General features: G+C 39.5%; 1 protein-coding gene across 2 annotated transcripts in view; it reads left to right on the top strand.

The window, feature by feature from the left end:
- The window catches only part of LOC132904734 (titin), a 239,841-nt gene that overhangs the window by 190,545 nt on the left and 22,969 nt on the right, over positions 1-26,327 (top strand). The window contains exons 52-56 of one of the 2 annotated variants that reach the window (XM_060955451.1): positions 31-97; positions 593-646; positions 4,057-12,984; positions 13,584-20,108; positions 20,838-26,072. In XM_060955451.1, coding sequence (XP_060811434.1) covers positions 31-97; positions 593-646; positions 4,057-12,984; positions 13,584-20,108; positions 20,838-26,072 — 20,809 coding nt within the window. The remainder of the gene's footprint in view (positions 1-30; positions 98-592; positions 647-4,056; positions 12,985-13,583; positions 20,109-20,837; positions 26,073-26,327) is intronic. The other variant, XM_060955452.1, reaches the window with a different exon arrangement.

The following is a 26,327-nucleotide window of genomic DNA, read 5'->3' as shown; positions in this document are numbered from 1 at the left end:
CGGAAACATAGTAAGAATAATTCTTCACAGGTTGAAACGGATGGACGAGTTACGGAACGAGTAGATATGATCCACAAAATGGAGGTCCATTTCATGGGTAAGTGGAGAATACGGTGTGAGGTTTGAAATATGAAAAAAAAGAGACAAAAATATTCATATACTACGAACAATGCAATGTTACAAAACGATGTTGCAGATCGTCTTTTTCTACTTAATACATTAAACATCTTACGTTTTGGTGTGTGCTTGCGTGGCTGCCTATACACTTTATGAGTGTACATTTTTCTTACGTTTTTAATATTTGTATATAGTCCGCGGCTTCACGACTACATTATATAAGCTCGAGTAAGCATGCGTTTTATTCAACTTTTTTTTCTTTTTGTATATAATTCAATAACAAAGAGATTTCCTTCGTCATACTTTTTTGTACGTCATGTATTGTACATTTCAAATATCAAATAAAAGTGATTCTTTTGCCATGTGCCATAATATCCCTGTGTGTTTTTCTTTTTCTTCGAGTGTTTTGCTCTTCGTACTGATCTCCTTTTCCCAGAGCTCCCACGAAAGAAACGAATGGGTTTTCTGATTGCAGAGAGGAGGGACGAAAGAAAAGCCATCCGCGCGCAGGATATTCGTGACATAAAAGGTTTGAAGCAACGAGTTCTCAGTGCATGGGATATACATTCGTACAATTCGCCATTCGACTCACGAATGGACAGCATCATTAATACTATTTACTTCTCATTTCTTCGACGCAAAGATTTCAGTGTCCGGACAGTCGACACCACATCGACATTCCAATTTTACTTTTTTCAATTCTTAACTGTACTTTTCTTAAATCTTAAACTGTCCTCAGGAGTTCCTTGCAGAGCTAATTTTCTAAGCCTGCGTTTACATTTATTTTTATGTTTCTATTTCACTTCAAGTATGTTAAATATGATCAATGAAGAAGATGTAGGATTTCTAAATATAATTTTATCTGTAATAGAATCTTAATCTTCAACTAGTATTATTGGGTCGTAGGTGACCATAACACAATAGATTATTCATTTTTAATTTATATTATTACATACAACATTGGATTAATTTTTAGGTAATCGTTTAATTCGATCAATCAACGAATGATTTTTTATCACTGTATGTAATATTAATTTAATATGTAATCTTAATTGAATTAATTTAGTATCTTCATGTTACATAATACGATGATAAAATCTTCATCGTATAAGATAGGAAACATAATTTAAAAATGGAATTGTCCGAAATTAACTTCGTCACGAGTCATCTACGATCCATTGACACTAGTTGGGAATTAATTAAATCAAAGGAATGTGGCAATTCTGAACGGATACCAAATTCTTCATGAAACATTCCGCTACAAGCTTGAAGATCATCTTAATTACTAAAGAAAAGATTCATCTCATGTTTAAAGCTCACTTGCGCTGACTAATAGAATCGATACCACGTATCGTAGACCAAAAGATATTGAGAGAAAAGAAAGCACGTGCGTGATCAATCATACGATACGGTCTTTACGTAATGATTATATTTTATTATTCTTTCAGATGCATGAAGCTTTACTTGATCGAATAATAGCAGTAAAATTATTCTGCTTATGCCGCTATGCTTTCCACGCGCCGTATCCCTTCATTATTCTATTCTTCCTATTCCCTTAAATATAATCACCTAAATTAGTATATAAATCTTTGACCCGCTTCACCAAACCACGTCCACCACCAAAAGCTTCTCGTTTTGAGCTTCGCTCTGCTAATCGCAGTTTCGATGTAAGTAAACTTTGATTTACGCTTCAATTCATGTATTTCATTTGCATTTGGCAACGGATCCATCGTTTCTACCACATGTTTCTGTTTAACGTTTCATTTATGTTCTTTTTCATGCCTTCTTATATCATTTGAGAAACTGCGAAATAAATTATCACGAGATCATTGAAGTCGATAGATATTCGATTTCAATGAATAGATTATTACATTTTCAATGAAAATTATATTCTGTACGATGCTTTGAATATTATGAAATACGTTAAAATCACCGCAAATATTCCATTTCAATGTATTGGAAATTTAGAGAAATAATAATTTTCATGTCTGTATATATTTCATAGTTTCTACATCAGTAGATTGTATTATATTATTCGTCTGTAGATATTTACTGGTAGTAGTATATATTTGCAACGTTAGTTAGAATGCAATTGGCTGTTTTTACTTGTTACTGTTACACATTCAAGTTACACACTCACATAAATCTTTCTGTATAACAACGTTGTCCCACATACAAGATGATTAGCGATTAGATAAAAGATTTACCTTCTATTCCTTTTTCTTTTCTTTTTAATTTCTCCACTTTATTTTATTTTCGGCAGCAAGCACGATGTGTAACAGACAAGCGTCTCTTGTAGTTCTCTTTCTTTCTTTTTGTGTTAATGTTGGTTTGACTTCTGGCCGGCCTATACTATCTGTTTCCACTGCCACTACACGAAATTTACACACGCATCACTTGTTATTAAACAACGCATGAGCACAGGTGCCTGCGAAGCAGCACTATCCGTCGCACACTACTCTTAGATACCGCAACAAACATTCCAGAGACATCGTAATTCCAACCATTGAAACAATATTCCATTCTATACCGTTTTAAGAAACTTTACAAAAAGACACTGTGTCGATCGAGTAGTTTCCATCGCGAACATTATCTACCTGCCCTACTGTACGGTGTACTGTCTGTGACCCATTCAGGATGACACACTTTGCAATGGAATAATTATCTAGTAATTATATATAATGTGTTTACGCCGTTAGTTGCCAGCGATTTTCTTGTAAATGTAATTTACGAGAAAAGTGGAAGCGGATAATGGATGAAGTTTTTAGTATTTTTGTAAGTCACATGATAGTCCTAATACATTTTCAAAATGATGGGACCGTGAACGTTTGTATATGCTTATATCTATTGGGATATAAATATATAGACATAACTTTCTTATATTTTATGGAAACGGTTGTCGAAACGATAATTTATTGCAATATATAATTCGCAATACGATACAGTATAAGATCACGTGAGCAGAAAAATTAAATAACATTCTTTAATCCGTATATTTTAGTGATACTAAATAGCGTCAGCTCGTTTCAAAACATCTTACTCATTATAATGTAAATAAATTATGGAAACGCCATATTATAAATCAATTATGAAACGCCATGGCATAATTTACAAAATCTATTGAAGGCATTGTATAAAAAGATGAAGAAACTTCCTCCTTTTCTATCTGTGTTATAAATTTACGAAGAATGCGTAATTAGTCTATAATATTCTTATAATATTACACGTCATAGTTTATTATATTTAATTAATTTATTATATCATACTTGAGATTGATAATCATACGTTTGTAGTAAGTATTTGTTACTACCTCAATGTTTCATCTTATTTGAATCCGTTTGTTGTAAATATTAAAAGTACCTCTAAAAAATTTGAAAATATTTCATAGATATAGACAAAATCGAGAAAACTTCTGTTTTTCCTTTGTACCTCTGATATTTTAACATTCTCGTCCTGAAGGGGTCAGCGCTTCGTATTCTCGTTAAGAGCACAATGAAATAAAACTATACGATACCTTTGGAAGCCGCGTAGAGTAAAATAGAATACGCTGTTCACACACTATCCGCTATATTCCAATTTTTCTTATTTTTTCCTTTTCTTTTACTTTCTCTTTGTATTATTTTCTTTTGATTTATTTTCTCTTACCTTCACACAAACTCCGTGCACTATACGTATGTAGGTTTTGTCTCACTCCTGTATCGTATTGAAGCACGTTGTCTGAGCAAGCAGCATCCGCATATTCTATGGTTCGTCGCATGAAGTCTGCAAAACAGTAAAACAAACAAATGTAAAAAAATTACGAGAATGAAATTTTGTCGCCTAACTCGGGAAAGTGAGAGCGTGCGAACGAACGAACTGAGCGAAAGGCTTAACGTGAGAGAAAGACCGAACATGTCCGCGTTTATGATTGACACGAATATTCTCACATACTTTCCACAGAATACGAGGACACACGGCAGGCATACACGACACTGCACGAACGAAAAGTAACAAAACCAAAGGAACAAATCGAGGAGAAAAAGGAAGATAGGGACGAGGGGGTTCAAGTTGTAGAAATCGAGGAGATCGAAGAGACTGAAAAGAAGAAGAAGAAGAAAAAGGACGTGGAAGAAATTGAGGAAGAAATCGAAACGATCGTTATTGAAACAGACTCGAAGGGCAGGGCTCAAAAACAAAAGAAACGCGATGATTTAGAGAAACAGGTTGTAGAGGAAGAAGAAGAAGAAATAGTAGAAAAAGTGAGAAAAGAATTGAAACCTAAACGACCAACGGTTGGAAAAGACGAGGTTGAGCTGGAAGAAATCGAGGAATTCGAAGTGACAAAAGATAAATCAATGCCTTCGATCATGTTAAACGTTTCTAGCCAAAGACATCAAATAATACCTTTAGATCGTACTATTGAACAAGCACCTGGAAAACCAGAATTAGAGAAAGCTAAATTAACTATGGACACGATTACCCCATTAACCGAGCACTTGGTCCCCGTTCAGGAAAAAGAAATCGACGATATAACTCAAATTAAACCCATTGAACGTAAAGCTTCCTTATCTATTTCACCGGTAGAACCTTATTCTACAACAGAAACAACAATTCAAGCTTCCACTGGCGAGTTTGCTGATACGTTCAAACCTACATCCTACGAAGCAACGCCAGCTTTCGTTCCATCCGAAGGTTTAATCGTCAGTGAGACCTTGACCAACGATGCTAATCTATCCACTTTAACTATAGACAAACAAGAAGTCAGTAGAACTGCGGACGTTAGCATGACTCTTCAAGAAGCTACTACCGTGTATGAAACCATGGTAAGTCAAAAGGAAGCTCCAACGAAAGACTTTGTGTCGCCATTGACAGTCAAAGCAGAAGACACTATTCTACCTCAAGTAGGCTTATCAGTCTATGAAGTTCAAGAAGGATTGTCAGAAGACAAATTAGAACCATTAAAGACTGTACCAACTAAACCCAGAATAAACGTGACAGCAGTTGAACCATTGGTTGTCGAAGAAGTTCGAGCAGAAGATAAACCAGGAAAGTATTACCCAGAACTGGTAGTTCCTACAGAAGTCGCCACAGAAACTGTCATTCCGCAACGACAACGAGTCACAGAAGAAATGCATGCTCCTGAGAAAGAAGGTGAATATGTTCCAGGTAGATTACCACCTAGTCAGAAAGCACAAATAGGAATATCTTATGGAAACGAAACAGCAATTATCCAACAGAATGTTGTTCAGGAAAGTGAGGGAGTGTTTATTTCTGAGAGGAAAACCGATACATTCGAGGCTACTCCAAATGTAACTCTGTTAGAAGGAGTTTCTGTATCAACTGTTCAAACGCAAGACACAGAGACTCGTTTGACAATTGAAGAGACGAAGAAGGCTGTTGCTGATTTAAATGTAGTCGAGATTACATCAGCTGTGACAGTGGAGACTGTCCCATCTGAGAAAGAGAAAGAGTATCAACCGGGAGACAAACCAACTACCAAGACAGCAGAGACATCAATATCTCCATTAGAAATTGGATCTATCACGAGTACACTTATTCAAGAGTCTGAGGGTATTTATCATCCAGATCAGAAACCTACGAAAGTATTAGCGGAGACTTCTATCAGACCTGAAGAACATGTGATGGTGTCAGAAATCCAGACAGCAGATTACCCGTCAGATTTCAAGGAAGAGTTGAAATACGTGGAAGAAAGTGGAACAGTGGCTGTGCAGTTGACAGAAGCTAAGATGATCCAAGAAACCATGACTCACGATCGTGAAGCAAAGATGGATGAAATAGTCAAACCCGAAGAACGTATAGTAGAAACTAGTTACGACGCTATTAGAAGCGTTGAAGTGTTCCAAACTACGTCTATAGAAAAGGAAGCTGATCTTAAAATCTTTGAAATGCCAGAATCTCATCGTGGCAAGACAGTACCTACTCATCCTGTAGTTTCGTTAGAGGTTGAGATGATTCAACCAGAAGATAATGTAGGTGTTATCAAGAAAGAAGTTCCATCTTCTGGCATAGCTAAAATAGAACCCATTGGATTACAAGAGACTGTAGTGCGAGAGACAATTGCAGCAGAAGACGTAGCACCTGTTGAAAAGGACAAAGCACCCGAATCAAAGACGGCTGAAGTTACAATGAACGAAATAGAAAGCGTTCATACTACTATGGTAATCGCTAGCGAGAGAGAAGCTGAATATACACAAGTATCTGAAATTAAGGGAGCTTATGCTAGCACAGAATTTACTACACAAGTCGCACCAGTGTTCGAAGAAGTCAGAACTCATTCACCAACTGGAGAATACGTGCCTGAAGAGAAGCCAGCTTCTGGTGTAGCTCAACCATCGCATGTTCCACTAGAGAGCGTAACTGTAGCCATGCAACAGTTAGCAGAGAAAGAAGATTTGTATAAAACTGACGTACAGCCAGACCAGAAGACTGCAATTGTGGAATTGACTGAACCCAGACCTGGCCCAACTGTCTTGGAGGTTATTCCCCACGATCGTGAGAATGTTTATAGTCCTGACGTGAAGCCACAGGATTATACTGCTCAGACATTGGTGTCCGGTCACACAGTTGCATTAAAATCAGAAACTTTAGTGGAGCAAAGCACCGCTGATATGAGTATCGACACACCTAAATCTGGAAAGGCTATTCCACAAAGAGATGCTTTGGAAGAATTGGTTATCACAGAGACAACTATTGCTGAAACAGAAAAAACGAGAGAAGCAGATGTTTTGCCAATTACTCAGAGTGCTGAAGTTGAAATTCAGATGAAGACTGAGAAATTAACAGTCACTGAGATAACCAGTGTCCAGGAAGAAGAAAAGTTGGAAGTGGAAGAGATACCAAAAGAAAGAAAGGTTACTTTAGGAATCACTGGAGGACACGAGGTTGCTGAGTTACAGGAGACAATTCTTGCGAGCAATGTAGATATTCTGAAAGAAGACAAGACAAAGGAAGAACATGCTAGTCAACAACAGAGTGGATTGGAAGTCGTTGAACAGACAGAGATATCTATTTCTGAGAAAGAGTCGCCTCTCCAAGAAGATATAAAACCTGATACTAAGAACATTGAAGTCACTTTTGAAGAAGGTCAAAGTATCGTGGTAGGTATAACGTATCCAGAAGACAAGGAGGGAATATTCACTCGAGAAGAAAAACCTAAAGGCGTAGAAGCTACCGTAGACATCGACACACAAGGAGTAGCATCCAAATTGGAAATCCTTAGTGACACAAGCTTAAGTGATCTACCACATGAAGCGGTTCAAGAAATGAAACCAAAAACCACGATATTACCTATCGAAGCTGCAATTGCCGAAGAAGTACAGACCAGAGAGACAGAAGCACCATTCAGTGAGATTAAACCCTCTGATAAGAAAGCGAATCTTGAATTTGTGACAGGAGAAGGTTTAATTGTTTCAGCAGTTACTACCGAAGATAAAGAAAGTCTGCTTCCAGAAAGTGAGAAACCAGAGATCAAAACAGCTAGCTTCGATATTCCCACACATATTGTCGCTCAGAGTAGTGAGACCACTACGACAGATAACGTGGGCGAATTTGAACGCAAAGAGGCACCTACGGCAACAGCTACAACAGATCATATTACTTTCCACAGTTTAATTGCTTCTGAGACGGCTCCTGGTGATCTAGAAAAGCCTATGGAAGACTTTGTACAACCAGATAAAAAAGTAGTAGATATTTCATTCCAGGAAGAAGAAGGAATTACGGTAATTGAGACCATTGCTTCAGATATGGAGAAGGAATACTTCGAGAAGCTAGAGATCCATGGTGAACAAGCTGTACCTAGTTTCGATGCTCATAAAGTGGCTCAGCTGACAGAGATCAATCCAGCTGCTGTTTCTGGAGACTTAACTGTGCCTGCACCAACCACAGTCGCAGCCAAAGAAGAACGATTGCCATTCGAAAGCATCGTTCAAACTGAGACGGTTGTGTCTGAGACTGAGAAAGAATTCATGGACAAACCTGTAATCACCAACAAAGCAGAAATATCTATCAATGAAATCATCAGTGCTACTACCACTACTGAAATTCCAGCTGATAAAGAAGATATTCTCAAAATTCCTGAGAAACCGACTGAAAAACAGGCTAGTGTTCAGTTTGCTGGTCACGTGATCGCTGAGAAGACAGAGGTGACTGTAGATTCTAGTGCTGGAAAATTGGAAGAGGTAAAACCAGTTTCAGCAGCAGCAATGCCATCTAGTATTCCTCTGGAAGCTTTAATTAGCTCAGAAACACAACCAACTGAAGCTGAAGGATTGTTTAATAAGGATAAAGCGCCATTGCAAGCTCTGGCTGACATGTCTCTAGTGGAAGAACAGAGTATACAGGTGTCAACCGTGGTTTTGGAAGATAAAGAGGAAGAATATAAGTCTAAAGAGCTTCCAGAGATGAGGACAGCTGGGAAGAGTTTGGTTTCTGGTCACGTAGTCGCAGAAACAACTGTGCAAGTTGCAGATTTTAGCACAGGCGAATTTGTTGAGGAGAAACCATCAGGTGCTACTGCAATGCCAGAACATGTTCCATTTACTTCGTTAATTGAGTCTCAGACTATTGTTCAAGAAAGTGAAGACAAATTTATACCAGGACAATTACCAGAAGATAAGAGAGCTATTGTAGATCTTGAGGAAGGTAGAAAGATCGTGACTGTATCTCAAGTAACTCCTGCAGACAAAGAATCTTTATATATTTCTGAAGAACAACCATCCAAACATGCAGCTTCTGTTGGATTAGACACCACTCATGCAATTGCTGAAACTACTACTATCTCTGTTGAAGATTCAGTAGCAGAAGTGAAGGTAGACAAACCAGATACTAAAAAGGCACTCCCCAGTCAAGAAGTATATCAAAGTTTACAAGTCACTCAAGATATCGTTCAAGATCAAGAAAATATTTTCGAAGGAAAATTCAAGCCGGAAGTTCAGAAGGTACAAGTGTCTATCGAAGAAGGTAAACGTGTGACTACTGTGACTGAAGTCAGCGCAGCTGATAAGGAAGAGATATTAAAAACTGTTCAAGAAGAGAAAACACGATCGGCAGTGCCAGCTATCGTTTCCGGACATGAAGTGGCGGAAAGATCAGAGGTTATTCCACAGATAAGTACTGGAGATGTGGACATTATCAAACCTATCACGGCAACAGCACAAGTAGGCCAGAAACCATTCGAAACAATCGAAATGACGGAACAAATCCTAGCAGAAAAAGAAGTAGATAAGGTTGAAGAAATATCGATGCAGAAGACTAGTGCACGTGTAACAATAGATGAGAACAGGTTTATTGCTATAACAGAAGCAACTACAGCTCAAGATGGTGAAGTAGAACTATCAGCCACGAAGAAACCTCGCGAGGAAGTAGCAAAACCAGCGATGGAAGGCAAAGAAGTCGCTGAACAGATGGAAGTAAATCTCAGAGAGGGACTTGGACATCTTCCTGAAGCTCCAAAACCGACGACATTTGAAGCTCATTCTATTCAAACTATGCTGGAGAGCGTTGATATTAGTGAAACAGTTCCGCAAGAACATAGTGCGATATTCGAGGAGAAGATGAAGTTGGATGAACATAGCGCGAAAGTGAGCTTCGTGGAAGGAAAGAGTGTCACGGTTTCTCATGTAATCACTCAGGATAAGGAAGACACTATGACCATACAGAAACGTGAAGAGAGCACTGCAGAGGTTACTTTGACGAAGGTTGGAATGGACGTGGCGCAGAAGGCTCAGGTATTTGTCGAACAGAGCACTGGTGCTGTTCAGCCCTTAGAGAAACGCGAAGTTAAAGCTCATCCTAAACAAGATGCTTTAGAACCTATAATTATTGAAGATATTCCAAGCGCAGAGAGTGAAGGAATATTTGATAAATATCCAAAAACAATTTCGTCGATTGCTGTGCCCACGTTTGAGGAAGGTCACGGAATATCTGTGACAGAAGTGACATCAGCCGAGGTTGAGTCTCTATTGAAGGAGAAGAAATTGGAAGCTGCTCAGACAGCTAGTAGTACAATCATCACAGAACGTAATATTATCGAGACCACTACCGTTGAATCTCAAGTTAATATGCCAGATAAAGTAAAGGATATTACCATACAACCTCAAGTAGCTGTTCCTGGACAAGACACGTTTGAAAGTATCATTGTGAGTCAGAATATAGTTGAAGAAAGTGAACGTTCGTTCGAAGGCGTGTTCAAACCTCAAACTCAAAAAGCAGATATAGATATACAGAAAATGACGCCTCTTCAAATTTCGGAGACTATTACAGAAGACAAAGAGAGTGTCTTTGATGTAGCACCCAAGAGAGAAGGAGTTATAGCCACTCAAGATATCAGTCTTCATGAAACTGTAGTTGGATCGTTAGTGGAGAGTATTCAGAGTACTCAAGAGATCCACGAAGAGAAACGAGTATCTTCTCAAGCCACGATGACGCAGACTGTCATAGAGACAGCTGTTAAAATGGAGACGACGACCGGTGAACGCGAAGAGACATTTGAAGGGAAATTCAAACCCGAAGAACAAAAAGGAAAACCTCAGATGGAAGGACTTACCACTGTTACAGTTACTGAAGTAGTTTCTAATGAAATTGAAGACATTTTGCCTGCAACTGTTGCACCTAAAGGACAGCAAGCTCAGCCTAGTTTAACTGGCAGAGAAGTTCCTGAAGTAACGCAGATAGTCACTGGAGCAACCACTGAAGAATTCGAAAAAGTAACTCAATTAAAGGAACAACAAGGTAAAATGGAAGTAGAAGAATTGTCTTCGGTAACAATTTCTGAAGTAATTTCCAACGAAACGGAGGACATATTCACTACCAAGTTTATGCCTAAAGATCAAAAGGCGGAGTTCAACATATTAGGCCGAGAAGCTGCAGAAACATCTGAAGTGACCACCATAACCGAAGCTGAAGATCTTGCAATGAAACGTCCTGAAGAACAGAAAGGAAAACCAAAATTGGACGAACTGACTCCACTTACAATTTCTCATGTTGTATCTGAAGAAGCTGAGGAAGCACTACCAACAGCGGAAGTTCCAAAAGAGAAGACAGCGCAGCCTAGTCTAATAGGAAGAGACGTAGCACAAACTATGCAGGTGTTGACTGTTGCCAGTGTAGAAGAACTTGTAGCACCCAAAGCACCAGAAGAACAAAAAGGAAAACCGCAAGTTGAAGAATTAGCTCCTTTGACAGTTTCACAGGTGGTTTCTCAAGAAGCAGAGGAAGCTTTGCCTGCGCCGGAAATTCCAGTTGAAAGAGAGGCACAGCCAAGCATGATAGGCAGAGACGTGGCACAGACTATGGAAGTTTTGACTATGGCGAATGTTGATACATTGGCTGAAGATAAGAAGCCTGGAGAACAGAAAGGAGTTCCTGGTTTGGAAGAATTTGTGTCTCTGTCAATATCACAGACAGTTTCTACCGAGATGGAGGACTTGTTACCTAGTCCTGAAGTGCCTACAGAAAAAATGGCACAGCCAAGTTTACTAGGTCGTGATGTAGCAGAAACCACACAAATTTTGACTATGATGGCAGCGGAGGAACTAAGAGCTGAGCATGCACCGGAACAACAGAAAGGAAAACCAAATGTAGAAGAACTGACTTCTGTTACAGTTTCTCAGACTGTCTCGCACGAGACTGAAGAGACGTTAGAGAAACAAGTAGCACCTAGCACAGCGACTGCTAAGCCTGCTTTTACGGGAAGAGAAGTTGCCGAGACCAGTCAAATTCTTACTGTGACGAATGTAGAAGAATTAGAAAAGCACATATTACCTGAAGGACAAAAAGTAAAACCACGATTAGACGAACTTACGTCTATAACAGTTTCTCAAGTAATGTCTAGTGAATTGGAGGATACTCTGCCATCTCCCGAAAAACCAAGTGAGAAAATTGCTCAGCCACAGATGACTGGCAGAGAGGTAGCTGAGAAAACCGAAGTCTTAACTGTGACGAATGTCGAGGAGTTGCAGAAGTTGGATAAGCCTGAGAGTCAGAAGGGTAGACCAGATGTGGAAGAGCTCAGCTTCCTCACTGTTTCAGAAGTGGTATCAACAGAAGCTGAGAAGGAATTACCAGCTCCAGAAGCTCCTAAAGAACGCAAGGCACATCCACAGTTAGATAGTATTGAAGTCGCAGAGACCTCAGAAATATTAACTATGATCAGTGCTCAAGAACTTCTTAAACCAAAAGTACCAGAAGAGCAAAAAGGAAAGCCTCAATTAGAAGAGTTGCTTTCCTTATCAGTATCAGAAGTCGCGTTTGGTGAAGCAGAGCAGGGTCTTCCAACTCCTGACGAACCTACCGCTCAAACAGCCAAACCTAGTCTACTAGGTATCCAGGTTGCTCAGAAATCTCAAGTAATTACATCAGTTATAGCTAAAGAGTTACAAGAAACTACCAAACCAGATACCAAACAAATAATTCCTGAACAAATTCCATTCGAAAGTATAGAACAAATACAGCCAATAACCCAAGAAAGCGAAGACACGTTTATCGTAGAAAAGACAGCTAAGTCAGCTACAGCAGAAATGTCATTCCGTGTGTCTGAGAGTGTCGAAATAACTCAAGTGACGGCCACGGAACAAGAGTCAAAGGAAGTCATAAAAGGCATTGCTAAAGAAGTTTCAGCTCAACCTGATGTGATTAAACACGAAGTAGCTGTGAAAACTGAAATTCAGCCAGCTGATGCAGCTGGTGAATTTAAAGTAACTAGACCAGAGAAAAAGATAGCCAAAGGTGTAGAAGAAATTCAACAAGGTGTGATCGTAACAGAGCCATTGAGCTCTGGTGAGATCGAGTCAGAAATGCCCGAGTCTGTATTACCTTTCGCGAAGTTAGCGAGCGTTACTATCGAGGCAGAACACCTGGAACACGTTATGGGTGAGTATTATTGTTATCAAGGTATTCGATTGGCATCGACGGGACGGACGAGCATGTGGACGATTAGGATTGGACCAGAAGACGCATTGACAATAGTGGTTATATTGATTTGATTGTTGAGAGATCATAGGGGAGGCTCGATCGAAGCGGAAGAACGATCAACGCGCAAAACGTTTAAATGCGTCTTCCAAGCAGGTTTGATAGGGTCGTCAGGTATAGGATAATGGTTGTAGGAAATCGTGTAAGGTAGGTATGTAGACAACACACAGAATCAAACACGATATGGAAAGGTTCATATAAACAACACGGATTACTATCACACAGAACACACAACAATTCATTCATCAGACAAAATACAAGAATTTCATCCGAAACAGGTTTATACGTCGCGTTTAATGATTTTGTGTTACGAAATCGATGATTCGAGACACAAACAATACAAATTAACCTACCCAAGCCCTGAATACGCTTTCGGTGAAGTATCGCGGTTATATGTGAGAAGTCAAACCAAAAAAAGTAGAAGAAAAGCAAAATAGTGCGCGAACGATTACTATCACGACACAATAATCATATCACACTTGTTCTTGTATACATTTCAGAAACTACAGAAGTACCAGCGCAACAACATCACATCACAATCACACAACACACAAAACACGATACGCCACAGCAATTGATCGAATCAGACACAGAAGTAATTGAAGAATATACAACGAAATTCAGGCGCGGAAGTAAAGAGGATGAAACAGCGGCGGTTAAGACAAAGAAAACGATTATTCGTAAGAAAAAGCCTAAAACAGAAGCTGAAGAAGATAATGTCGTTGTCATTGAGGAGGAACTTGAAGATATTAAACCACAGATACCATTGATACCGAAGAAACAATTTATGCCTATTGAAGAGATTACAACAACTATGGATGTTGAAGAGATTATACCTACAAGAATCGACGAGGTTGAGGAAACTCAGAAGGAAGAGGAGAAAGTAGAAGTTGAAGTAATTCAAGTTCAAGATACTGATAAAACTAAGAAAGTAACGAAGAAGATCATACGTCAGAAAGGAAGAACTCAAAAAGTTACCGAAGAAACGACGGTGGAAGAAGAAGGAAAAGCACCTGTAACAACGGTGATAACAAAACCTATGGAGATGATAGAAACGACTGAAAGAGAAATTAAAAAGGAGAAGCCAGTAGAAGAACAAATACCAGAGGAGGAAACGAAACCATTGGCACCAGTAGAGTATATTACACCTACTGTGCAACAAGTGGAAGAACAAGTGACGGTGACGGAAGAAGTATCAAAAGAAGGTAAACCTAAGAAGGTTACCAAGAAGAAGGTAATTAAGAGGGAAGGTAAGGAGCAACAGGTGACTGAAGTAGTGACAGTCGAAGAAGAAGGGAAAGCTCCGGAGACCAGTGTCATTGAAGGACCAGTGGAAGAAATAGTGGAAGAGATTATGAAACGTTTCCCTGCACCAGCGTATGCTAAACCATCAGAGGTTGAAGAAGTTAAAGAACAAGTTACAGTTACGGAAGAAGTAACCAGGTGGGGTAAACCAAAAAAGACTACAAGGAAGAAGATCATCAAACGAAAGGGACAGAAACAACAAGTGACAGAAGTGGTTACAGTCGAAGAACAGGGTAAAGCACCTGTTACTACAGTAACTGAAGGACCAATAGAGGAAGTTGTCGAGGAAACTATAAAACCATTGCCTGCTCCCGAACGTATTACACCAACTGAAATAGAAGAAGTCAGGGAGCAAGTGACAGTTACTGAAGAAGTTACCAAAGAAGGTAAACCCAAAAAGGTTATCAAAAAGAAACTAATTAAACGAAGAGGTAAAGAACAGCAGGTGACGGAAGTAGTAACAGTTGAAGAACAAGGAAAGAAACCCGTAACAACAGTGACTGAAGGACCAATAGAGGAAGTTGTCGAGGAAACTATAAAACCATTGCCTGCTCCCGAACGTATTACACCAACTGAAGTAGAAGAAGTCAGGGAGCAAGTGACAGTTACTGAAGAAGTTACCAAAGAAGGTAAACCCAAAAAGGTTATCAAGAAGAAGCTAATTAAACGAAGAGGCAAAGAACAACAGGTGACGGAAGTAGTAACGGTTGAAGAACAAGGAAAGAAACCCGTAACAACAGTGACTGAAGGACCAGTAGAGGAAATTGTGGAAGAAACCATAAAACCACTGCCTGTTCCCGAACGTATTACACCAACTGAAATAGAAGAAGTCAGGGAGCAAGTGACAGTTACTGAAGAAGTTACCAAAGAAGGTAAACCCAAAAAGGTTATCAAGAAGAAGCTAATTAAACGAAGAGGCAAAGAACAACAGGTGACGGAAGTAGTAACGGTTGAAGAACAAGGAAAGAAACCCGTAACAACAGTGACTGAAGGACCAATAGAGGAAATTGTGGAAGAAACCATAAAACCACTGCCTGTTCCCGAACGTATTACACCAACTGAAGTAGAAGAAGTCAGGGAGCAAGTGACAGTTACTGAAGAAGTTACCAAAGAAGGTAAACCCAAAAAGGTTATCAAGAAGAAGCTAATTAAACGAAGAGGCAAAGAACAGCAGGTGACGGAAGAGGTAACGGTTGAAGAGCAAGGAAAGAAACCCGTAACAACAGTGACTGAAGGACCAGTAGAGGAAATTGTGGAAGAAACCATAAAACCACTGCCTGCTCCCGAACGTATTACACCAACTGAAGCAGAAGAAGTCAGAGAGCAAGTGACAGTTACTGAAGAAGTTACCAAAGAAGGTAAACCCAAGAAGGTTATCAAAAAGAAACTAATTAAACGAAGAGGTAAAGAACAACAGGTGACGGAAGAGGTAACGGTTGAAGAGCAAGGAAAGAGACCCGTAACAACAGTGACTGAAGGACCAGTAGAGGAAATTGTGGAAGAAACCATAAAACCACTGCCTGTTCCCGAACGTATTACACCAACTGAAATAGAAGAAGTCAGAGAGCAAGTGACAGTTACTGAAGAAGTTACCAAAGAAGGTAAACCCAAGAAGGTTATCAAAAAGAAACTAATTAAACGAAGAGGTAAAGAACAACAGGTGACGGAAGAGGTAACGGTTGAAGAGCAAGGAAAGAAACCCGTAACAACAGTGACTGAAGGACCAGTAGAGGAAATTGTGGAAGAAACCATAAAACCACTGCCTGTTCCCGAACGTATTACACCAACTGAAGTAGAAGAAGTCAGAGAGCAAGTGACAGTTACTGAAGAAGTTACCAAAGAAGGTAAACCCAAGAAAATTATTAAGAAAAAGGTTATCAAACGTAAAGGTCTGGAACAAAAAGTAACTGAAACAGTTACTATTGAGGAAGCAGGAAAAGCACCTGTAACGACGGTGACTGAAGGACCAGTAGAAGAAATAATAGAAGAAGTGATAAAACCGGTAGTTATTAGACCAAAAGATGTAGAAGAGGTAACTGAACAAGTTACAGTCACCGAAGAATTAACCAGAGAAGGTAAGCCAAAGAAAACTACAAAGAAGAAAATTATCAAACGTAAAGGAAAAGAACAGCAGGTCACTGACGTGGTTACAGTTGAAGAAAAAGGAAAGGCTCCAGTCACTACAGTAAAGGAAGGCCCAGTAGAGGAGGTGGTGGACGAAACAATTAAACCTCTTCCAGCAGCAGAATATGCAAAACCAGGTGAGGTCGAGGAAGTTCATGAACAAGTTACAGTTATCCAGGAAGTCAGTAGATCGGGCAAACCAAAGAAAACTATCAAAAAGAAAGTCATCAAACGCAAAGGTCCAGAACAACAAGTTACTGAAATTGTGACTGTTGAAGAAGAAGGAAAAGCACCAGTGACAACAATTACCGAGGGGCCAGTTGAAAAAATAGTAGAGACTTTCACTAAACCATTGCCTACCCCACAACGCATTGAACCAACCGAAGTGGAAGAAGTACGTGAGCAGGTGACAGTTACTGAGGATGCAACTAGAGAAGGTAAACCGAGGAAGACCACAAAGAAGAAGATCATTAAAAGAAAAGGTCAAGATCAGAAAGTAACTGAGATAGTAACTGTTGAAGAACAAGGCAAAGCTCCAGTAATAACTGTAAAGGAAGGACCAACAGAAGAAGTTGTAGAAGAAGTAATAAAAGCGTTACCTGCTCCTGAAAAAGTAAAACCAACTGAAGTTGAAGAGATCAGAGAACAAGTAACTGTCACTGAAGAAGTAACTAAAGAAGGCAAACCTAAAAAGACTATCAAAAAGAAGATAATCAAACGAAAAGGAAAAGAACAGCATGTGACGGAGGTGGTAACCGTAGAAGAACATGGAAAGAAACCTGTTACTACGGTGACTGAGGGACCTGTGGAGGAAGTTATAGAGGAAGTAATAAAGTCGCTGGCACTGCCAGAGTACATCACACCAACTGATGTAGAAGAGATACGAGAACAGGTCACTGTCACTAAAGAAGTAACTAAAGAAGGCAAACCTAAAAAGACCACAAAAAAGAAGATAATCAAACGAAAAGGAAAAGAACAACAAGTAACAGAGGTGGTAACCGTTGAAGAACAAGGAAAGGCACCAGTTACGACTGTAACTGAAGGACCGACGGAAGAAGTTGTGGAAGAAATAACAAAAGCATTGCCCGCTCCAGAAAAAGTAAGACCAACTGAAGTTGAAGAGATCAGAGAACAAGTAACTGTCACTGAAGAAGTAACTAAAGAAGGCAAACCTAAAAAGACCACTAAAAAGAAGATAATCAAACGAAAAGGAAAAGAACAGCAAGTGACTGAGGTGGTAACCGTAGAAGAACACGGAAAGAGGCCTGTCACAACGGTGACTGAAGGACCTGTGGAAGAAGTTTTAGAGGAAGTTATAAAACCGCTGGCAATTCCAGAGTTTATTACACCAACTGATGTGGAAGAGATACGTGAACAGGTCACAGTAACTGAAGAAGTAACTAAAGAAGGCAAACCTAAAAAGACCACCAAAAAGAAGATAATCAAACGAAAAGGAAAAGAACAACAAGTAACAGAGGTGGTAACCGTTGAAGAACAAGGAAAGGCACCAGTTACGACTGTAACTGAAGGACCGACGGAAGAAGTTGTGGAAGAAATAACAAAAGCATTGCCCGCTCCAGAAAAAGTAAGACCAACTGAAGTTGAAGAGATCAGAGAACAAGTAACTGTCACTGAAGAAGTAACTAAAGAAGGCAAACCTAAAAAGACCACTAAAAAGAAGATAATCAAACGAAAAGGAAAAGAACAACAAGTAACAGAGGTGGTAACCGTTGAAGAACAAGGAAAGGCACCAGTTACGACTGTAACTGAAGGACCTACAGAAGAAGTTGTAGAAGAAATAACGAAAGCATTGCCCGCTCCAGAAAAAGCAAGACCAACTGAAGTTGAAGAGATCAGAGAACAAGTAACTGTCACTGAAGAAGTAACTAAAGAAGGCAAACCTAAAAAGACCACTAAAAAGAAGATAATCAAACGAAAAGGAAAAGAACAGCAAGTGACTGAGGTGGTAACCGTAGAAGAACACGGAAAGAGGCCTGTCACAACGGTGACTGAAGGACCTGTGGAAGAAGTTTTAGAGGAAGTTATAAAACCGCTGGCAATTCCAGAGTTTATTACACCAACTGATGTGGAAGAGATACGTGAACAGGTCACAGTAACTGAAGAAGTAACTAAAGAAGGCAAACCTAAAAAGACCACTAAAAAGAAGATAATCAAACGAAAAGGAAAAGAACAGCAAGTGACTGAGGTGGTAACCGTAGAAGAACACGGAAAGAGGCCTGTCACAACGGTGACTGAAGGACCTGTGGAAGAAGTTTTAGAGGAAGTTATAAAACCGCTGGCAATTCCAGAGTTTATTACACCAACTGATGTGGAAGAGATACGTGAACAGGTCACAGTAACTGAAGAAGTAACTAAAGAAGGCAAACCTAAAAAGACCACCAAAAAGAAGATAATCAAACGAAAAGGAAAAGAACAACAAGTGACTGAGATAGTAACCGTTGAGGAACAAGGAAAGAGACCAGTTACGACTGTAACTGAAGGACCGACAGAAGAAGTTGTAGAAGAAATAACGAAAGCATTGCCCGCTCCAGAAAAAGCAAGACCAACTGAAGTTGAAGAGATCAAAGAACAAGTAACTGTCACTGAAGAAGTAACTAAAGAAGGCAAACCTAAAAAGACCACCAAAAAGAAGATAATCAAACGAAAAGGAAAAGAACAACAAGTAACTGAGTTGGTAACCGTTGAAGAACAAGGAAAGACACCGGTTACGACTGTAACTGAAGGACCGACAGAAGAAGTTGTAGAAGAAATAATAAAAGCATTGCCCGCTCCAGAAAAAGTAAGACCAAGTAAAGTTGAAGAGATCAGAGAACAAGTAACTGTCACTGAAGAAGTAACTAAAGAAGGCAAACCTAAAAAGACTACCAAAAAGAAGATAATCAAACGAAAAGGAAAAGAACAGCAAGTGACGGAGGTGGTAACCGTAGAAGAACACGGAAAGAAACCTGTTACTACGGTGACTGAAGGACCTGTGGAGGAAGTTGTAGAGGAAATTATAAAACCGCTGGCATTGCCAGAGTTTATTACACCAACTGATGTGGAAGAGATACGTGAACAGGTCACTGTCACTGAAGAAGTAACTAAAGAAGGCAAACCTAAAAAGACCACCAAAAAGAAGATAATCAAACGAAAAGGAAAAGAACAACAAGTGACTGAGATGGTAACCGTTGAAGAACAAGGAAAGACACCGGTTACGACTGTAACTGAAGGACCGACAGAAGAAGTTGTAGAAGAAATAACAAAAGCATTGCCCGCTCCAGAAAAAGTAAGACCAGCTGAAGTTGAAGAGATCATAGAACAAGTAACTGTCACTGAAGAAGTAACTAAAGAAGGCAAACCTAAAAAGACCACCAAAAAGAAGATAATCAAACGAAAAGGAAAAGAACAACAAGTGACTGAGGTGGTAACCGTTGAAGAACAAGGAAAGACACCGGTTACGACTGTAACTGAAGGACCGACAGAAGAAGTTGTAGAAGAAATAATAAAAGCATTGCCCGCTCCAGAAAGAGTAAGACCAAGTGAAGTTGAAGAGATCAGAGAACAAGTAACTGTCACTGAAGAAGTAACTAAAGAAGGCAAACCTAAAAAGACTACCAAAAAGAAGATAATCAAACGAAAAGGAAAAGAACAGCAAGTGACGGAGGTGGTAACCGTAGAAGAACACGGAAAGAAACCTGTTACTACGGTGACTGAAGGACCTGTGGAGGAAGTTGTAGAGGAAATTATAAAACCACTGGCATTGCCAGAGTACATCACACCAACTGATGTAGAAGAGATACGTGAGCAGGTCACTGTCACTGAAGAAGTAACTAAAGAAGGCAAACCTAAAAAGACCACCAAAAAGAAGATAATCAAACGAAAAGGAAAAGAACAGCAAGTGACGGAGGTGGTAACCGTAGAAGAACACGGAAAGAAACCTGTTACTACGGTGACTGAAGGACCTGCGGAGGAAGTTGTAGAGGAAATTATAAAACCGCTGGCACTGCCAGAGTACATCACACCAACTGATGTAGAAGAGATACGTGAACAGGTCACTGTCACTGAAGAAGTAACTAAAGAAGGCAAACCTAAAAAGACCACCAAAAAGAAGATAATTAAACGAAAAGGAAAAGAACAACAAGTGACTGAGATAGTAACCGTTGAGGAACAAGGAAAGAGACCAGTTACGACTGTAACTGAAGGACCAACAGAAGAAGTTGTGGAAGAACAGATAAAACTACTTCCAACCGCAGAATTTGTGAGACCATCTGATGTAGAAGAAGTGCGTGAACAAGTAACTGTCACAGAAGAAATAACTAAAGAAGGCAAGCCAAAGAAAGTTATCAAGAAGAAAATCACCAAACGTAAAGGCAAAGAACAGCAAGTTACGGAGGTTGTGACTGTTGAAGAACAAGGTAAGCCTCCAGTAAGAACAGTTACTGACGGACCGACAGAGGAACTTATAGAAGAAATAATAAAACCACTGCCTGCACCAGAGAAAATCCAACCATCTGAAGTAGAAGAAATACGTGAAGAAGTAACTGTGGCAGAACAAGTGACAAGGGAAGGCAAACCTAAGAAGGTAACTAAGAAAAAGATTGTCAAACGCAAAGGGAAGGAACAACAAGTCACAGAACTTGTCACTGTCGAAGAGCAAGGAAAAGCACCAGTTACTACAATTACTGAAGGTCCACTGGAGGAAGTACTAGAAGATACACTAAAAGTACTTCCTGCTCCAGAACACGCCAAACCAGAAGAAATTGAAGAGATACGTGAACAAGTAACAGTCACGGAAGAAGTAACCACAGAAGGCAAGCCTAAAAAGATTACCAAGAAGAAGGTTATTAAACGTAAAGGCAAAGAACAACAGGTTACTGAAGTGGTAACAGTCGAAGAAAAAGGTAAACGACCTATTACAACCGTAACCGAGGGTCCTGTAGAAGAAGTAGTGGAGGAATTTGTTAAACCTCTGCCCATAATTCAACGCGTCGAACCATCTGAAGTGGAAGAGATTCGAGAAGAAGTCACAGTCACTCAAGAAGTGACTAATGAGGGCAAACCAAAGAAGACAACCAAAAAGAAAATAATTAAACGTAAGGGCAAAGAGCAACAGGTAACAGAGGTTGTCACTGTTGAAGAACAGGGTAAGAGACCTATTAAAACTGTCTCCGAAGGACCTGTTGAAGAAGTGGTTGAAGAGACGTTGAGAGCTCTTCCAGCACCGGAGTACGTTAAACCTGGAGAAGAAGAAGAAATACGCGAACAGGTAACCGTTACAGAAGAAATAACGGGAGAAGGCAAACCTAAGAAAGTAACTAAAAAGAAGGTAGTAAAACGCAAAGGAAAAGAGCAACAAGTCACAGAAGTTACAACAGTCGAAGAACAAGGCAAGGCTCCTGTTACAACTGTAATTGAAGGACCCACTGAGGAATTGGTCGAGGAAATAATAAAACCATTGCCAACTCCAGAAAAAATTAAACCATTTGAAGAAGAAGAAATCCGTGAACAAGTAACTATTACGGAAGAAGTCACTAAAGAAGGTAAACCTAGGAGAGTTACCAAGAAGAAAGTTATTAAACGCAAAGGAAGAGAACAGCAAGTCTCTGACATTGTCACAGTTGAAGAAGAAGGCAAGGCACCTATTACAACTGTCACTGAAGGTCCTACAGAAGAAATACTAGAAGAATCCATAAAAGCATTACCAGCTCCCGAATATGCCGAACCAGATGAAATCGAAGAGGTTCGTGAACAAGTAACAGTTACTCAAGAGGTGACTAAAGAAGGTAAACCAAAGAAAACTACCAAGAAGAAGGTTATAAAGCGCAAAGGCAAAGTACAACAAGTTACAGAAGTTACTACTGTGGAGGAACAAGGCAAGAGACCTGTCACAACTGTCACTGAAGGTCCGGAAGAAGAAGTAGTTGAAGACGTGCTGAAACCACTACCAACTCCAGAATTTGTCAAACCATCTGAAGTAGAAGAAGTCCATGAACAGGTAACTATCACTGAAGAATTAACCAAGGAAGGAAAACCCAAGAAGGTTAAGAAAAAGAAAGTAATCACACGCAAAGGAAGAGAACAACAGGTATCTGAAGTAGTAACAGTTGAGGAACAGGGAAAAGCTCCAGTTACAACTGTTATTGAAGGTCCTACAGAAGAAATCATTGAAGAAACGATTAAAACATTATCAAGTCCAGAATATGCCAAACCAGGTGAGGAAGAAGAAATTCGTGAACAAGTTACTGTCACCCAAGAAGTCACTGAAGAAGGGAAACCCAAAAAGGTCACCAAAAAGAAGGTCATTAAGCGTAAAGGCAAAGAACAACAGGTGACTGAGGTTGTTACCATCGAAGAACAAGGAAAGAAACCTGCGACAACCGTCACTGAAGGTGCCATCGAGGAAATAGTAGAGGAAATGGTAAAACCATTACCTGCTGCAAAACGTGTGAAACCTACTGAGGTAGAAGAAGTTCGTGAACAAGTAACTATCACTGAAGAGATAACTAAGGAAGGTAAACCAACGAAAGTCACCAAGAAAAAGCAGATCAAACGTAAAGGAAAGCAACAACAGGTTACTGAAGTAGTTACTATCGAAGAACAAGGCAAGGCTCCAGTTACAACTGTCACTGAAGGTCCAACAGAAGAAGTAGTCGAAGAAACGCTGAAAACTCTACCAGCGCCGAAATATGCTAAACCATCAGAAATCGAGGAGCTTCGTGAACAAGTCACTGTGACCCAAGAAATTACAAAAGAAGGTAAACCAAAGAAAACAATTAAAAAGAGGGTTATCAGACGTAAAGGACCACAACAGCAAGTAACAGAAGTTGTCACAGTCGAGGAAGAAGGAAAAGCTCCTGTCACAACCGTAACTGAGGGACCTGTTGAAGAACTGATTGATGATGTAATAAAACCACTTCCTGTTCCAGAATATGTGAAACCAACTGAAGTTGAAGAAGTTCGCGAACAAGTAACTGTCACTGAAGAAGTTACTAAGGAAGGTAAACCTAAGAAGGTCACGAAAAAGAAGATCACCAAACGCAAAGGAAGAGAGCAACAAGTGTCTGAAGTTATCACTGTTGAAGAACAAGGCAAGTTTCCAGTTACAACTGTTACTGAAGGTCCTACAGAAGAAATAGTTGAAGAGACACTAAAAGCTCTTCCTGCTCCAAAACATGCTAAACCAGGAGAAGTTGAAGAGGTCCGTGAACAAGTTACAATTGCGCAAGAAGTTACAAAAGAAGGCAAACCCAAGAAAGTCACCAAAAAGAAGGTTATCAAACGCAAAGGAAAAGAACAACAAGTAACAGAGATTGTCACTATTGAAGAAAAAGGAAAGCGACCTGTCACAACTGTCACTGAAGGTCCTATTGAAGAAGTTGTCGAAGAAATTGTAAAAGCACTTCCTGTTGCAGAACATATAGAACCTACAGAAAGGGCGGAAGCACCCGAAGAAGTAGAAGTGACTGAGATCGTTACGAAAGAAGGCAAATCGAAAAAGGTCATTAAAAAGAAAGTTCCTAAGAAAGTTCTTATATCGGAAGAAGAGAAGATTGAAGCACCTGAAGCTCCAGAAGTTCCTCTAGAAAAAGCTAAAAAGAAACCTGTCAAGCTCCAACGTATGAAAATAACCAAATTCGAAGCGACAAAACTCGAAGTTCAAGAAATATCGGTGGATAAACCTCAGTTTGCTCAAATTAAATTACGCAAGACTCCAACTGTGAAACGCCCAGTGGAGAAAAAAGACAAAATTCCTCGAGTTCTTCTTCGAAGCCGAATTACACCTATTGAGTGGCCTCCAGCGATAAAACATTTGAAGATTGAGGAGCTCGAACCAAACGAGGTCCAAAATGGTATTTTATCTCGCAACATTGAAGAAGCTGATAAGTTACCAAAACCAAAGAAGAGGAGGATCAAACGCATAGAAAAAGAAATAGCAAAGCTTGAGAAGTTGGATCAGGAGTTCGAAGAGTTAAAGAAAGAATTACCATTAGAGAAACTTGAAGAACCTGTACCAGAAGTAAAACCAGAGAAGAAAGTTAAAAAGAAAAAACCTGTTGAGAAGATTGAAGGTGAGAGACCTCAGTTGATGAGAATCAGTATCAAGGAACAGAAAGCAATTAAACCTAAGATCGAAGAACCAGCTACTCCTTTATTCGCGCAAATTAAACTAAAGAAAGCTCCTGTCAAACCGAAGAAAAAAGAAGACAAGGATGAAAAGTTCCCTAAAATTCTTTTACGTAGCCGTATTACAGAATATGAATGGCCACCGTCGATTAAATATCCAATTATAACCGAACTTGAACCTAATTACGTGCAGAATGGTATTCTATCTCATACCATGGAAGAAGCACTGAAATTAAAGAAGATAAGACATAAGAAGGTGAAACTTCCAGAGAAAGAAATAACAGAATTAGAGAAAGTGGATCAAGAATTTGAAGAATTGAAGAAAGTTCCATTAGAAAAGGTAGAAGAAATGGCACCATATGAACGTAAATCTAAACCAGAAAAACCTGAAGAAGAAAAACCAAAGAAACTTAAAATAGGCAAAGGAAAGCCGCGGATTTCAGAAGAGGAAACACCAGAGACTGTGAAACTGAAGAAGATACCAGACAAGGTTCCAAGTGTCTCAGAAGAAGAGGCTCCCGTTCCAAAGAAAAAAGAAGAAAAAGAGAAACCAAAGAAAGAGAAAGATGAGAAGGAATATCCTGAATTAAAACCATTTGAACCTTATGAGATAGAAGCTCCAAAAATCGAACTGGAAGAAAGAGAGGTGCCAGAGTATCCTGAGCCGGAAAAGAAAGTTCCTAAGAAAGTTCCAAGCAAAAAACCAAAGAAAGAACGTAAAACACCAGCTCAGGAAACCGAGGCAATTCCAATAGTACCTGGAATTCCAAAACCAGAAGAACCGGAAGAAGAAGAAGAAATAAAGAGGAGAATTCCTGAAAGAGAAGCTCCAAAGGAGGAGCTAGAGAAGATCAAACTGAAACCTTGGAAAAAACCGGAAGAAGAGAAAGAGGAAGAAAAGAAGCCCGAAGATTATCTGAAATTTGTTCCCAAAGACGACGACATTGTCGAAACTGTCGAGGTTGTTACAACCGTAATTACAGAAGAAATACCTGAAAAGAAACCGCGAAAGATCAAAAAGAAGAAAACCACTACCAAACGTGGTGATGAGAAACCAATAGTTGTTGAAGAGACAACGATAGAAGAAGAAGGCGAAGAGCCAGTCGTAACTGTCGAAGAAATTGTCGAAGATAAGCCAATGGTATTACCGATAGAATCGATTGTACCAGCCGCGCCTGTCGAAGAGGTCAAAGAAGAGATCGTAACGAGCGAGATCGTGACCGAGGAAGGAACAAAGAAAACTGTACGCAAAAAGCGTGTCACCAGGAAATACGAAGGTAAAGAACAGGTCACTGAAGAAGTGACCGTGGAAGAGGAAGGTAAAGAACCATTAACAGCAACAATAGAAATCCACGAAGACACTACACCAGAAATACACGAAAAACCAAAACACAAAAGACCGACAAAACCTAAAGCTGACAAGAATGTGACAGAAGGTAAGCCTATTTCTTACGTATTACTATCATCTCATACAACTATATATATACGTTTACCCTTGATCATGTCATTATTCATTTACCAAATAGTGCATAAATATATTATACGATATAAACAGAACAAGATACAAAGACATGATGGACAAATATACTTATATTTTTATACTTTATACATGTAACATTGATCGGTGTACCTGTTGATGAGCTATTGGTTTATATATATACATATATGCTTTCTATATCGATACATCGATT

Source organism: Bombus pascuorum, chromosome 2 (assembly GCF_905332965.1).
Source record: "Bombus pascuorum chromosome 2, iyBomPasc1.1, whole genome shotgun sequence".
Taxonomy (NCBI): Eukaryota; Metazoa; Arthropoda; class Insecta; order Hymenoptera; family Apidae; genus Bombus; species Bombus pascuorum.
Note: the sequence above shows the minus strand (reverse complement) of the source record. Positions and strands in the feature narration are given on the sequence as shown.